Raw genomic sequence first — 14688 nt, forward strand, 5'->3', positions numbered from 1 at the left:
TCTGCTGCATGCGGGCAGACTCCGCTTCCCAGGGAGTGGACAGGATGGCCTCGGGCATGTCTCTGCTGCATGCGGGCAGACTCCGCTTCCCAGGGGTGTTTTCTGGGACTTAGGCACTTCCTGTGTGTCCCTGAGCCCTCCAGGACTCATGGATGATGGCTAGGAAGACGTTTTTGGAAATTTCAGCTGCCTCCTGTATTCGCAGGGGCGGCGATGGCCAGCTGGGAGTGGATGCCTCGGGGAACTGGGGACACTGGCTGGCCGGCCGGCTGGCCTTCCCCTGAGGGACAGCCAGGCCTGCTCTTCCCAGAGCCCCCTCTGGGTAGAGCTTCCTGCCACCGAGGGGCACTCGGGGCCATGCAAGCTTGGGACCGGAGATGCCAGCTGTGCAGTCCCAGATCCACCCGGAGCTCTGGGCAGGTGACTGAACTGTAGCAAAAACTCAAGTGTTTGCATCCAGCAAATGAGCGCAGACGCAAGGGCTTCCCCTGGGGCTGTTGCCTGGTTGGTGGGTAATGAGCCTTTGTCTCCTCAGAGAGCCGCTGCACCTCCCCTCCCTGGGAACATCTGATGGGCCCCACCTCTCAGATCTGCCCTGGGGTACCCCTGTGTCTGCCACGTGACCGGAGCATGGCTTCTGGGAAGGCAGAAGCCGTGGAGCGTGGCTTACCGGGCTGTGACGCTAGCTCCGGTTATACACATTCTACTCCAGCTCCTGCATTTGTCCGAACCCACAGACCAGGACAAAGCCCTCTGCGAACTGTGGACTTAGTGATAACGTACCATCCCTGATGCGGTAGTGGTCATTACAGGCAGCCACAGCCACCCACAGGAGCTGGGAGAGGGTGGAAGGGGCGTGCACAGAGCTTCGTACAGGCTGGCAGGGGGCTGGGACCCACCTTCCAGCTCCTGTGCACTGGACCTTGTGTTGCCCTCCACCTTCCCCACGTCCGTGGCGCGCGTCCGCTGCCTCCCCGCTCAGGCGCGGTTTGTCTGTCCCCGTCCTGCTGCGGTAGGTAGAGATCTTCCGTCTCTTTCTGGATGTCCCCATGCTGTTAAGTCACAATGTAAAAAGTCAGATGCACTCCCGGTGCGTTCCACGGTTGTGACTGTGCAAGAACTGCTGCTGCTGAGCTAAGCAAAGCGCGCTGAGCCTTCCGCGCGCGGCGCCAATCCATAATGGCCTCATTTTTCTCAACTGTGTGGATTTCTTCAAATCACTGGTTCATTTCCCCCCTCCTCCAAGCGTGCCATCAACATGCTCTTCCAGATTGTCTCCAAAACACACAGATTCAAGTGTACCGACGGCCTGCACCCCCCCACCCCCCATTCTTCTCGGGCCTCCCCTTTGCCCTTCCCGTGTTGGGTGATCTCTCCATGTTTGGCTCTTCCTTGATGTTCTCCCTTATTTTGGTGGAGTATGTGTTGTAGCAGCAACACAAGAAGGACACGTGGGAGAAGTCTCTGTGGCCCAATTACTGGATTGTTAAGTTGCTATAGAACGTAGCTTGGAAGTCATTTTCATTAAGGGTGTGTGTGTGTGTGTGGCGCGCGTGCGCATGCACATGTGCATGTATGCACACCCATGTGCATGAGTCCTGGGGCTTGACCTCAGGGCCTGGGCACTGTCCCTGAGCTCTTTTGCTCAAGGCTAGTGCTTTACCACTTTGGGCCACAGCGCCACTTCCAGTTTTCTGGTAGTTGATTGGAGATAAGAGTCTCATGGACTTTCTTCTGTGGGTTGTCTCTGAAACTGTGATCCTCAGATCTCAGCCTTCTGAGAAGCTAGGATTACAGGCATGAGCCACCAGCACATGGTCACTCAAGTCTTTTCTGAGGACAGCTTACCAAAACAAGAAAGAAATCTGTGTGACCAAGAAATTTGGCTCTAGGAATTTGCCCTCAGGGTACAGTTGAACATTATGTGTAAATACTAGCCGTCAGTGAGGAGTGAGGTGGGGCGGCAGGTTTGAAGTCTGTGCTGTATGTGCTTAGCATGCATGCAGGCCTGGTTCAGTTCCAGCACCACACCCCTGCACATGCACACAGGCACGCACACCCGCACATACCTGCACACATACACATTTTGGCATGCGTGCACACACATGCACATAAGTGCACACACATGTACACACAGCACAGGCAGTGTCTTTCCTCTTCAGGCTTGTCATTGGTCAGTGTCCTGCCCACGTGGTCCCCAGCCACGATCGTGCTCTGCTACTCTGTCTCTGGATATATGGGGTCTCTGTCATTTGTCCTGAGAGTTGTTGGGGAGATCAGCTCTTGGCTGAAGCCCTTGGACCTGCTCTGCATGCTCAGTGCCATTTCCTTCTGGTCAGTGGCCCCTGTAGCTAGAGGGTCCTCCAGCAAGCAGGTGCTGGTCCTCTGGCCCCAGATCAGGTGGGAAGGCCAACCACAGGCCCCCAGCGTCAGCCCCCCCATGCCCCTCCCTCGGGGTACCCAAGGATCCAGCCCCATCCTCAAGTCCAAAGTTGCTTCCAGTGTTTGGACAGTGGCCGGCAGCGGCTTCTTTGCCTAGCAGGCTAGCCACCCCTAATCCAGCTTTGGGGTACAACATGACCAAAGTGGACAGCCAGTGTTCATCCCGTGGCTGGGCGGGACAGATCCCTGGTGCTTCCTGTGGGACTGGGCTGCTGCCAGGCCCCGCACCCCACCCGCTCCTCCTGCGCAGTAGGCCCTGCCCCCGCCTCCCCTGGGCAGGCTCCGCGTCTGGAGACGTCCGTCTCAGACACGGTGTCGCCTGTGTGTGCCGGGCCTTGTGCCCGGCTAGGCAGGCGCTCCCTGCTGAGCCGTACCACGGCAGCCACTCGCTGAGCCGCGGCTGAGGTCTCTCGGAAGGATGGCTCGGTCATTGTCCTGTGCACTCTGAACTTCCCGCCCATCTGTCCCCCGTCCTCCCCTCCCCCCACCCTCTGCCCCAGCCACATGGAACAGGGGGCAGGGCCATCTGCCGTCCCCAGGGGGCATGCATCTGTTCAGTAGGGAAGACGTCTGAGATGCCTGCAGCCTGGTGCCGGCCTGAGTGGGTGTGTGGTAGGGTGGCGTGGGCCCTGAGCTGTTGGGCTGTGGTTGGGGAAGGTCAGGATGTTGTGAGGGGTGTGGCTGCTTGGCCTGGCAGGATCGGACCGGATGGGGTCGTTTGAGTAAGGAGATGGGACTCGTCATGGGTTCCAGGATGGCCTGCACTCTGGCCTCGGCCCCTGCAGTGCCCAGACCGTCACAGCAGGCTCTGCAGCCGCGTCTTACGTGTGTCTCTGGGTGGTCTGAGCAGGCGCCTGGCGCTGCCATCTTACCACTTTCCGGGTAGTTCCATCGCCCAAGATGGGCACTTGGTCCCCAAGAAGCAATCTTACGTGTGGCCCCACGCAGCGGCGCCTCGCTCCTTCCTGGTGCGTGGACCTGGCCTTCCGGGCCGTCAAGGGGGTGCTGGAATTGTCCGGCCTCCTGTCCCCAGCGCGTCGGCAAGGCTGCCAGGCGCACGCCATGACGTCTTCTCCCCTGTCCTAGCTGACGTGCCACACGGTGGCGCGGCCATGGTTAGTCGACGCCTTTGTCTGTTGGTGGACGAGGCTTATTTCTGCCCTGGCTCTTGAGGACATGTGCTGAGAGGGTGCGGGGTGCCTGCCCGAGCCCCCGCCCCGCCTGCTGCTGCGCTGGCGCTTCATTCTCTGCTCGCTTGCCTCTTCCACGGGTCCCGGCTCGGTGGGTTATAGACTCTTCTTGGATGCACTCTTCGGGATGCCCCCGAAACAGCTAAGCCCCTCATCTAGTTGCCCCCCGCTGCCTCCTCATGCTCAGGTTGGGGGGAGCCCTCCCTGTGTCCCCCGGTACTTCCTCATGCTCAGGTTGGGGGGAGCCCTCCCCGTGTCCCCCGGTACTTCCTCATGCTCAGATTGGGGAGCCCTCCCCGTGTCCCCCGGTACTTCCTCATGCTCAGGTTGGGGGGAGCCCTCCCCGTGTCCCCCGGTACTTCCTCATGCTCAGGTTGGGGGGAGCCCTCCCCGTGTCCCCCGACTCCTCTTCATGCTCAGGTTGGGGGGAGCTCTCCCTGGACTCGGATGCATCCTGCTTCCCCCTCCCACCCTCTCCTGATCTCCTAAGTCGGAAAGAAGCAGCAGGAAGGAGGCAGGTCACGGCACCGTCTTTGGAAATGGCCGCCAGTGACGATGACTGATGCACTGTACCCCCAGCCGCGTCACTTAAAAGGGAGCCCAGGCCGGAGGGCTGTCCACCCTGCACCCTGTGTTCCTGCCCTGGGAGCCCCCTACCCCCCCGCCTCGTGCCCCTGTACCCCTACCCCCCCAGCCACCCTGGGAGCTCACTTCTCTCCCCTTTGCCTCCCCAGGGACATACCAGGGCCAGTGGGCCGGTGGCATGCGGCAGGGCTATGGGGTGCGTCAGAGCGTCCCCTATGGCATGGCGGCGGTCATCCGCTCGCCCCTGAGGACGTCCATCAACTCCCTGCGCAGTGAGCACACCAACGGCGCGGCGCTGCACCCCGACGCCTCCCCCGCCGTGGCCGGCAGCCCCGCCGTGTCGCGGGGCGGCTTCGTGCTGGTGGCGCACAGCGACTCGGAGATCCTGAAGAGCAAGAAGAAGGGGCTGTTCCGGCGCTCGCTGCTGAGCGGGCTGAAGCTGCGCAAGTCGGAGTCCAAGAGCAGCCTGGCCAGCCAGCGCAGCAAGCAGAGCTCCTTCCGCAGCGAGGCCGGCATGAGCACCGTCAGCTCCACCGCCAGCGACATCCACTCCACCATCAGCCTGGGCGAGGCGGAGGCGGAGCTGGCCGCCATCGAGGACGACATCGACGCCACCACCACCGAGACCTACGTGGGCGAGTGGAAGAACGACAAGCGGGCGGGCTTCGGCGTGAGCCAGCGCTCCGACGGGCTCAAGTACGAGGGCGAGTGGGCCAGCAACCGGCGGCACGGCTACGGCTGCATGACCTTCCCCGACGGCACCAAGGAGGAGGGCAAGTACAAGCAGAACGTGCTGGTGAGCGGCAAGCGCAAGAACCTCATCCCACTGCGGGCCAGCAAGATCCGGGAGAAGGTGGACCGGGCCGTGGAGGCCGCCGGCCGGGCCGCCACCATTGCCAGGCAGAAGGCCGAGATCGCCGCTTCCAGGTAGGGGGGCGTGGTGCGCTGCACGGGGCGGGGAGAGGGTGTGGGGGAAGGGGGTCAGAGACCACACTCTGGTCAGTGGGAGTATTACCCAAACTGAGCCCCATGGAAGCTTGGGGCTCCTCGGAGGTCTCCCGAGGTGGCCATGGAAGATGTGGGACGTGGAAATGGCCGATCTGAGGTCTGGGGACTGCTGTTTCTTCCTCAAACATGACAGCACCTCTTTTCTTCTGTTCCGCGACAGCCGGTGTGCTGAACGGAAGCTGTCAAGGGCTGGCGCAGGGGCCGCCCTGGGCTGGTGGGTGGTGTGGAGCAGCCTCGGCGGCAGGGCTGTGGGACGTCGAGCCTGAGGCTCAGCGGGCCTCTCCATCCTAAGGGATGTGTCCGGAGGAGGCTGTGGGTGTCTGTGGGCTTCCGTTGTCTCAGGAGCCTCAGGGCTGAGAGGTGCCTGGTCTGGCTCCTGAGAAGCTGCAGAGGCTCCAGGAGACTGAGAGCTGGGAAGCTGAGCCACCCAGCCACCTTCCCCGGGGGGAAGGAAGCAGCCCCGTAGGCCGCCAGGGCGCTGCAAGTGAGTAGACCTGGGCTCTCACAATCTAGCTACTGAGGGGCTTGTCCAGACCTCAGGGGCGCTCGGAGCCTCTGCTGTCCCCGGCAGGGAGCCGTGGGGCCCGGGACAATGTTCCTGTGTCTGTGTGGAAGGTGTTGGGTTTGCAGGCAGTGGGGCTGGGCCCCCAGGAAAGCCCAGCTCGGTGGTGCTCAGCCCTCCAGCCTGGTCTCCAGCCAAGGGTGAGGCCCTGTGGTTGGTGACATGACAATGAAGGCGGTGGCTATGGTTCAGCAATGGACACCTGTCCCTTGTAATAGCTGACATTTACAGAGAAATGAGACAGCTCAGGCCGGGAAGGTGGCTCAGCGATAGAGCGCTTGCCTAGCATGCATGAAGGTTTGGGTTCGATTCCTCAGCGCCACAGAAACAGAAAAATCTAGAAGTGGTGCCGTGGCTCAAGGGGTAGCGCACTGGCCTTGAGCACAGAAAGGCTCAGGGACAGTGCTCAGGCCCTGAGTTCAAACCCCAGGACTGGCCCCAAAAAGCAATGAGACGGCTGTAAGGAGCAGAATTCCTGCCCCCGCGGGAGGCCTGGAGGCTTCTCAGTCAGCTGGTGTGGGGCTGGCGCGGCCAGTGCCGTGAGCCGCTCCCTGGGGCAGGCTGGTCTCTCTGAACCCTGGTTTCCTCATCGGTGATAGTGAGCGGGAGATGGCACCTGCCAAGCTCGTGTGGAGGGTCCGGCCCTGTCCTGTGGCCCTGAGGTTGGAGCAGCACAGGGCTGGACCAGGGTTGGCACTGGTGACCTGGGAGGAGACTGGGGCCGGGCCAGAAGCACAGAAGGACAGGAGGGGGGAAGTCTGGCTAGGTGGCCTCCCTGCAGGATCAGCCCTTCGGGCCCTGACTGGGGGCCACCCCAGGGTGGAGCCGGCCCCTCTGGGCGCACATCCGTGTCCACAGATGGGTGTGTGCACAGGCGGAGAGGGCGTGGAGGGGCAGGTGCTCCACAGGCCCCCAGGCGCCTCCCAGCTTGTTGACCGCCTGCGCCCATCAGGTCTGGCTTCCCTGACTGGAGCTTGGCGTGGACGGGTCACAGTGGGTTGTGGTGTGACTGGGCCCCGTGTCCGCGGTCACAGGGGAGCTGAGGGAGCCTCTGTGGGGAGGAGCCACTGGCAGGAGTCCTCCTCCCTCACGCAGAGGTGGGCTTGCGGTGCGTGTCCGGGCTGGGCAGCCTCTGCCCCTCGTGAGTGGCTTCAGCGCCGGTGGGGTGGCCGCGGTGCTCCCGGGTGAGGGAGGAGGAGCCGCCGGCAGTGAACAGCAGCGCCTCTGGCTTCAGGTCCGAGCCGCCCAGCGGCTGTGCTGTGTGGCGGCTGCCGAGTGCCTGGCCTGGCAGCTGCGGTGGCCCCACGGCTGGGAGGTGGCGCAGACACGGAGCCCGGTCCTGCCGGCTCCCGCCCGCCAGGCAGGGCCGAGTGGAGCGGCAGACGGCGCTGTGTCCCGAGTGGGCCGGGCCGTCTCAGCAGCTTCTGTAGCAGTGGTCGCGGCCGGGACAGGACCTGTGGATTCCGAGGGCCGGGCCGCCCTTCTCCCACCGAGCGGGAGCCTGGCCTGCGCTCACAGTGGGGCAGGCGGTGGTCTCGGGGCAGGGCCAGCCCAGGTCTCCACTCCCTGTGCCGGGTCACCGGGGTGTCGGGGTGCTTGCTGTCTGTCCCACACACTGGTGTGGTGCCGGCTTTCCTAGAAGCCTTGAGGCTCCCTGGGCCGGGCCTGGGCTGGGCCTGGCCCATAGGGCTGGTCCCAGCGGGTCAGCGCGTGAGCGGCGGCCACACGGTGGCGGCGGCTGCCTCGGCCTCTCCTGCTTCCTCCCCTCTCCACCCCTCTCCTCCTCCCCTCTCCTTGCTCTCTCCCTGTTTCTGTCTCTTCGCCCCCTGCCTTCTCCACCTGCAGTTTCTGGCATTTCCCCCAGGGCTGGCCATGGCAAGTTCAGAAGGTTCCATTGGCCCCCAGCTGGCACCGCGTGTGGCGCTCTGAGGGCGCCGGCCTGGCAGGACACACTGCGAGGGGGGGAGGGGTGCAGCTGTGTTCCCTGCTGCGATCGAGTCTGGGCTGCCATGGTGGCCCGGTGCCCACCGCAGCCTCTGCTCCCCGTCTTAGCCCTATCCCTTAGTGATTTTCCCAGCAGGGCTGCCTGGCGGAGCAATTACTTGAAGTGGCTGAGCGGTTACCGGCGGGGTGCCACGCTGGCTGTGACCTCAGCTACGGCTCATCTGTGCCCAGCTGGGGTGCCCATTGCAGACCCAGACACCCCGCCCTGCTGTCTGCCGCCTGCCGCCTTCTAGACCAACCCCTGGAGCGGTGGGGGGGGGGGCATGGGATCGGCTTTCTGCCATCTCTGATTGATTGGTAGTGGCTGCCCAGAGCATTGAGTTGAGAAGGATTCTGAGGCCAAATCCTGCTGGGGCTGTGGACCTTGATTGATTAGTAATGTCTGTCATGGGTATATAAAGCCGTGTTCCAAGAGCGGCTGTGCTTTGTGCATGCCTGGGCTGTGTCAACAGTCCCTTGCGCACAGCCTCCCGTGCCCACCCTCTGTGCCGATCTGAAGCTCTGCAGAGTAGGCTCTCACCTCCTTTGGCTCCAGGTGCCGAGAGATTTTTTTCAAGTTTAAAAAATTGTGGATCAGGTATGTTGATGTATACTGATAATCCCAGCTACTTGGGAGGCAGAGATTGGAGGATCACAGCTAGAGGCTAGCTCTGGTAAACAAAAGCAAAAGGGTTAGGACATGACTCAAGTTGTAGAGCACCTGTAGGGCCTTGGAGGGCTTTGTGTTTTGGCTCCAGACTCTGTTGGATGTAGTTTTCAGGTCCTCTATACCACGCTGAGCCCCGGGGCATTACAGACCAGCAGCACCTCCTCAGGCCTCCATTTTGGGAAGGGGAGAGGAGGCCTCCTGGGCCCCGCTGGGCCCCAAGCTCGCTCAGCAGCCTAGCTGGCTGCTGTGCGCACTGGGATCTGGTCCCTGGGATCTGCGGACGTGTTACAAACACCTCGTTAACCTGGGGGGGTGGGCGGGCGTGGCTTCGGAGAACGCAGTTAGCAGTGAGGAGTGGCTCTGGCTGCTCCCGCCAGGGCCAGGCCGAGGCTCTGTGCACCGCCGCCCAGGGCCTGGAAGCAGCTAGCTTCCCGGGGCTCCCTTCACTCCTGCAGGAAGCGTCTGCAGGCGGGGAGGTCGGGTGCCCACCTCCGGGGTGCGGTGGGCAGAGCAGGCTGAAGGCGGGCCGGGAGACGCAGAGGCATCCGGTGTCCCTGCCCCACGCGCTCTTGGCTGTTCGGGGAGTCACTATGTGCTGGGGATGTGTGCTCACATCACAGCATGGAAGATTCTAGGCTGTGTCTGACTCTGTCTCTGTCTGTCCACTTGTGTGTGGTTGGGCCAGTGAGTCCTTTCTGCGCAGGAGCTACCGGTCAGCTTGAGGCTTCAGTGTGATGGAGCGCCGTGCGCCAAGGCTGCAGCGTGGGGTGTCCGTGGCGGTGGGGGGGGGACCCGGCACGCAGGAGGCTCTGCTCTGCACACAGCACTCGCAGCAGGTGTGTGCGTGCGGTGGGTGATGCCAGCCTGTCCGGAGCCCTCGGGCGCAGCGCGACTGCCCAGCCTGGCCTCGGCTCGTGGTGGCACCAGCATCCCCGCGGAACCGGCGGCAGTGGTTCTGGAGCGCAGTCCTCACCAGTCTGTCCCTGCCCAGCCTCCTGCTGCTCCCTCTCCTCCTGAGCGGCCCATCTGCTTGCTGCTCAGCAGACCTGCCCTCCGAAGCACCCACTGCACGCAGGCCACTGCGGACGGGCCTCTCAGGACCCTGGAGGGGGCGTGATGGTAGAAATCCGTGAGCTCCCCCCCCCCGTGTGCGTGGGGGTTCCCCGGGCCAGGCTTGGGCTGGCGCGTGGGTGCACCAGTGCTCTCCCGCGGGAGCGAGGACATGGTGTGGGCCAGGGCCACGGGGGCTCTGGCAGGCGAAGGGGTCGGGTCCGGGCGGCCAGGAGGCAGTGTGGCCCACCACCACGTGAGGCTGGTGGAGCATGGTTAAGGACCACGAGCCTTCGTCCCACGTGCCCGGTGTGGGCTCACCAGTGCTGTGGGTGGAGGTCGCTGGGGCCTGAGTCTCCTTGCCTGTGAGGACAGTGGCGGGCACCCAAGGCCTTGGCGCGTGGCGCGCCCCTGCAGCGGCCCCCCCAGCCTCCCTGGAATCGCACATCACGTCCATGGAGGCTCTGCCCCCAGCACCTGGTGGTCAGACTGGACGTGGAGCCTCACTGGCCACGTTGTAGCAGGTGGGGGGGAAGTTCTGGGTCCTCTCAGCAGCTCCATCCGGCCGTCCTGGCGTGGAGGCTGGCGTCGCTGGCCTGTCCACCATGACCGCACACAGCCCTGGGGCAGGGCCGGGGCAGCCGTGGCCTCAGAGGCTCCTCCCCCAGGCTGGCCGCCCCGTGGCACACCCGCCCTGCGTGCTGGCCCTCTCCACACCCCGCCCCCTTCCGTCGGGCGCCAGCCGCAGACCCTGGAAAGGCAAACCACAAGGCTGGCTCAGGACGTGAGCGTGGAGGGCAGGCGGAGGGAGGCTTTAGCTCTTATGCCAGAGACCACCGCAGACCCGGCTTGTTCTGGAGCCAGGACCGCCTTTCCTACCTGGCCCAACCGGCGGCGCCGGCCCAGGAGGCGTGGACTTGGTGGGATGCGCGCCCTGCCCCGTGGGTCTCTAGGCAGTGCGTGAAGAGGTTCGCTTGCTATTCCTGGCATGCGGGGGCCGGCTGGGGGTGATGGAAAGAGGGGGCGCTGGTCTAAACATAGACCGGGGGGGGGAGGCGCGGGAAGGAGGGTGACAGAACTTCTGAAAGCCGACCTGCGCCGGCGCTGCCCTGTGGGTTGTCATGACAACCGGGACGCAGCCCTCACCCTCCTTCCTGGGTGCCGCGTGAACCGGTCCTCGGCCCCCACGAGGCCTTCCTTCTGGCCCAGGCAGGGCTGTCTGCTGCAGGGTGTCAGCTTCCTCTCCTGTGACACCGTGACACACAGGTTGTGCAGCCGGGGTCAGAAAGATGGAAATGGGCTCAGAGCCCCGCAAGACAGCCGGGTGGACCGTGTCTGCGCTTGCCAGCCACAAGCTCCGTCCTCTCTGCTGGCTTCCTTTGGGTCTGTCTGGTAGCCCGTCCTCCCGAGTGCCACTCTACCTCTTGGTAGGGTGCTGCTCACCAACAACCGGGTATTGAATCTGAGAGAAGTCAGAGCCCACCCAAACCCCTCCCCGGAGGGCACAAGGTTTAACCGGGCAGCAGCGACAAGACTGGATTCCTGGTGCTCGAAGCATTGGTCCCAACCAGGACAAGATCACCCTTATTCCCTGGCCCTGAAATGCCCCTTAAAACCCCCAGGAGACAGCTCCACCCGTCAGCCCCGGGGAGGGGGGAAGGGGACCCCGGAGCTAGAGGCCTCCAGGAGAGCGTTTCCCCTCCAGCAGTGTGCGAGGCTCCTTGTGCTTCTAGAAATCTATCCTGGAGACAGGCTTTTTGTGGGAAAACCCAGCTGCACAAGGTCCCCCTGGCCCTGACTTGGATGTCAGGAATAGCAGCCGACCCGCGTCCACCCGTGCAAGCAGACTCTGAATTTTGGCACCTTCCCTGAACGAGAGCGAGAAAGCTCTGTGTTTGCCCATACAGAGCCAACAGAATGCGCAGTGTCGGACAAGAAGATAGTGCGGAGTGGGCTCGTGGGGGGGCCAGGCGCCCCCACACGCGGGGAGAGAGGCACTATCCCTCTGTGGACCGTGAGGCCAGGCTGGCGCCGCTTACCTGCCAGTCTCTGGACCAGACGGGTTCCACGTTTGAATTTCATTGGCTTTTGGAATAATTTCTCATGAATAAGGAGATTTTTTTGGACGTAGAGCTCATGCCTATGCATTGCAGTTTTAGGTTTCGTGTGTGTGTGTGTGTGTGTGTGCGCGTGTGTGTGTGTGCGCGGTGCGGAGTTCACTCGGAGCCTTGTGCTCTTCTTGGCTTTTCCCTCCCAGCTGGCGTTCTACCACTTGATCTACACCTCCAGTTCCGTCTTTTTACTGCTGATAAAAGTCTCTCGGGTTTATCCACCTGGGCTGGCTTTGAAGCCCCATCTTCCCAGCCTCCTCACTAGTTAGGGGTTACAGGCGTGAGCCGCTGGCCCTGCTGCTCTCTCTGTTTTCGGCTGGGACACACTGAGGGGATTCTCCGTGGAATCTCCCAGCTGTGGTGTCCTGGGCTGTCAAAGTTCACAGGTTTGGGAGCCATTTTTATTTCAGATTTAAATTTTGTTAGCTGGGTGTGCTGAACCTGTGGGAGACAGGCTGGGAGCTCAACTTGAGGGTGTCAGCAGGGTCACAGGGACGGGATGCGTCACACAGCAGATACGCAGGAGAGACCCGTTTATGTCACAAATCAGGTGTGCACGCCTAGAACTAGAGATTGGTGAAGGAGAATCTACCAGAGTCAAGAGTGGTTACCTGGCAGAAGCAGAGTGGCTGGGGAAGAGATTAGAGGAAGGGTTTAACTTCCCTCTTTTATTTTAAAAAGAACGTGTGTGGTGTGTGTGTGTGTGTGTGTGTGTGTGTGTGTGTGTGTGTGTGCGTGCGCGCGCGCGCACGCACCTCTAGTTGTCTCTGTCTGTTTGTGACTAGGGATTGAACCCACAGCCTTGTACCTGGTAGGCAGTGGCTCTACCACTTGAGCCATGCTCCCAGACCTTTTTCTTTTGTTTTTGAGGCAGTCCCATTTCCCTCTGCCTGCACTGGCCTAGAATCCATTATCCTCCTACTTCCGCCAAGTAGCTAGGATTACAGGTGTGCGTGCCCTGCCTGGTTACTTCATTTGTTTATTATTTATTTTTAATTTTATTTTGTCGGTTATGGGGCTTGAACTCAGGGCCTAGGAGCTATCCCTGAGCTCTTTTTTTGCTCAGGCCTAGTGCTCTACCAGCCCTCCCCTCCAGCCCTCCCCCCAGCCCCCCCCTTTGCACAGCAGGGCCGCCTGAGCCTCTTGGGCCCTGGCACTTGTAGGAGCCCCCCGCGTGGACATGTGCCCAGGCCCGTGTGCACGTCCCATCCAGTGTAGACATGGCTGACTCCGCCTCCATCCTGCACGCTGGCTTTTCACGTCTCTAGAAGGACATACCTGAACTAACAGGACAGGCTGAGGGCGTGGTAGAGCAGTAGAGCGCCTGCCTGGTGAGCCGGAGGCCCTAAGTTCAGACCCTGGTACTTCCGAAGCCAGGCACAGACCGGCACAGGAGAGCGTCCCTTAGTGAATCCCAGGTGGAGCGTGGGTCGTGGGCTGGGTGTGCGGGGACACGCTTGCCCCGTGGAGGGTGTCGCTTGGGGCTGGAAGCGGCCCAGGCGTGGTCCCGTGCCCAGAGGGGCCCAGCAGGGGCCTGGGGCTGCCAGCACGCAGGCTGGACGGGGGAGGAGTGCTCCTTGTCCTGGTCTCTGCTGGGCATGGCACGGCCTGGCCCAGGGTGGGGGGGGGGAAGGCTGGGAGGCGGAGGCAGGCCCTGGTCTGGCTCTGTGGAGGGCCTGGGGGTCCTGTGGCCTCTGGCTGTCTGCGCGTGTGTGGGGCCACCCCATGGACCCCGACCCTCCTGGGTTGCCTCCCTGGGGAAGGACGGGTTGTTGGGCGGCAGCAGCCTGGGGGAGAGGTCCCTCTGGGCTGGGCTGTTTCTAGGCTGCGTGGTAGCGTGGGAGGCCGGGCCTCTCGGATGGAGGGGGGCAGGCTGTCTTCCTGGCCCTGGCTGTGGGCTTGGTGTCAGCATCCCTAGCCATTGCTGCCTGTGGAGGAGGCCCGGGCCAGGCCCTCCCCTCCCCACGCCGGCCTGCCCTGCCCTGCAGCGTCTTCCCTCTACACGTGCATCCAAGCTCAGAGCAAGGCCAGCCCCGCTCCGGCCCGGTGAGCGGGATTCAGCCCGTCACACGCCCACCTCCCCTTCCTAACACGGGGGGTCTTCCGAGGAGCACAGAGGAAACCCGTTTGGTGTCCCTGAGACGGGGTCTGTCTCCCTGTGTGGCCCAGGCCAAGCCAGCCTGGAGCCTGGCATCCTTGTGCTTCTGTGCTGAGGGCTGGGACTCCAGGTGTGGCCACCGCAGCCCATGTGAAGACGAGCAGAGCGGCCCTGCCTCCTAGCGTGGCTGCTCGGCTCTCCTCCCCGCGAGAGGAGGCAGCCCGAGCCCCGGCTCCCCGTCACCTCTTCTGTTAAACCTGCTTCCCCTCCATTAACCCTTACGCCCCCCCAGGAGCCTGACACCCCTGTTACCCCGACACCCCCTCCCTGAGCCCTTCTCTCGTGGGCCTTGGTTCTCCAGTGTGGGGGCCACGTGGGGCTGTGGGCTTCCCCACAGTCTGGCCCCAATCGGTCCCTGTGGTGAGCGCCTTCCGGCCGGCTGGGCTGCTGGTATCTGTGGAGCACCCCGCCTCTGCTGAGGAGGGGGCATGGGGGAATCCAGTGCACCCCAGCTTGGGACCACTGGAGAAGGAAGGTCGCCAAGCCGGATTTGGGGTTTGGGTCAACTCTGAGAAACTGGTGGGGTCCCAAGCAAACTCTCTGGCTCGAGGACTTTCCCTCTGTAAGATAGGGGTATTCCTGAGTCCTGAGGGAGGCCCCCTGGCACCCAGAGAGAAGGTCAGCCAAGCCCTGCTCCCTGGTGACCGGTGCCTGCCAGAGCCTTCCTGTCCCCCACACACGTTCCCGGCCTCCACACGGCTCAGCCTCCTTGTCCAGCCTCACACTGGAGATCCTCCTGCCTCAGCCTCCTGGTGCTACAGCAGAATCCCTGGTCTCCATTTGCTGTGCTCACATCAATGAAGGTGCCCGTGGCGCTCTCCCTGGGGGCTCCCTGTCCTCAAGCTCCCTGCAGGGGGCCTGCTGCCTGGGCCTCTCCACTGTGGGACAGTGAATCCCTGCCCGCCGCCCCCTGCCCCCTGCCCGCCCCC

The 14688-nt window shown here is 63.0% G+C and overlaps 1 protein-coding gene across 1 annotated transcript in view; it reads left to right on the forward strand.

Moving 5' to 3' along the window:
- The window catches only part of Jph3 (junctophilin 3), a 40096-nt gene that overhangs the window by 12518 nt on the left and 12890 nt on the right, over positions 1-14688 (forward strand). The window contains exon 3 of the mRNA XM_013012714.1: positions 4351-5144. Coding sequence (XP_012868168.1) covers positions 4351-5144 — 794 coding nt within the window. The remainder of the gene's footprint in view (positions 1-4350; positions 5145-14688) is intronic.

Source organism: Dipodomys ordii, unplaced genomic scaffold (genome assembly GCF_000151885.1).
Source record: "Dipodomys ordii isolate 6190 unplaced genomic scaffold, Dord_2.0 Scaffold18, whole genome shotgun sequence".
Lineage (NCBI taxonomy): Eukaryota > Metazoa > Chordata > Mammalia > Rodentia > Heteromyidae > Dipodomys > Dipodomys ordii.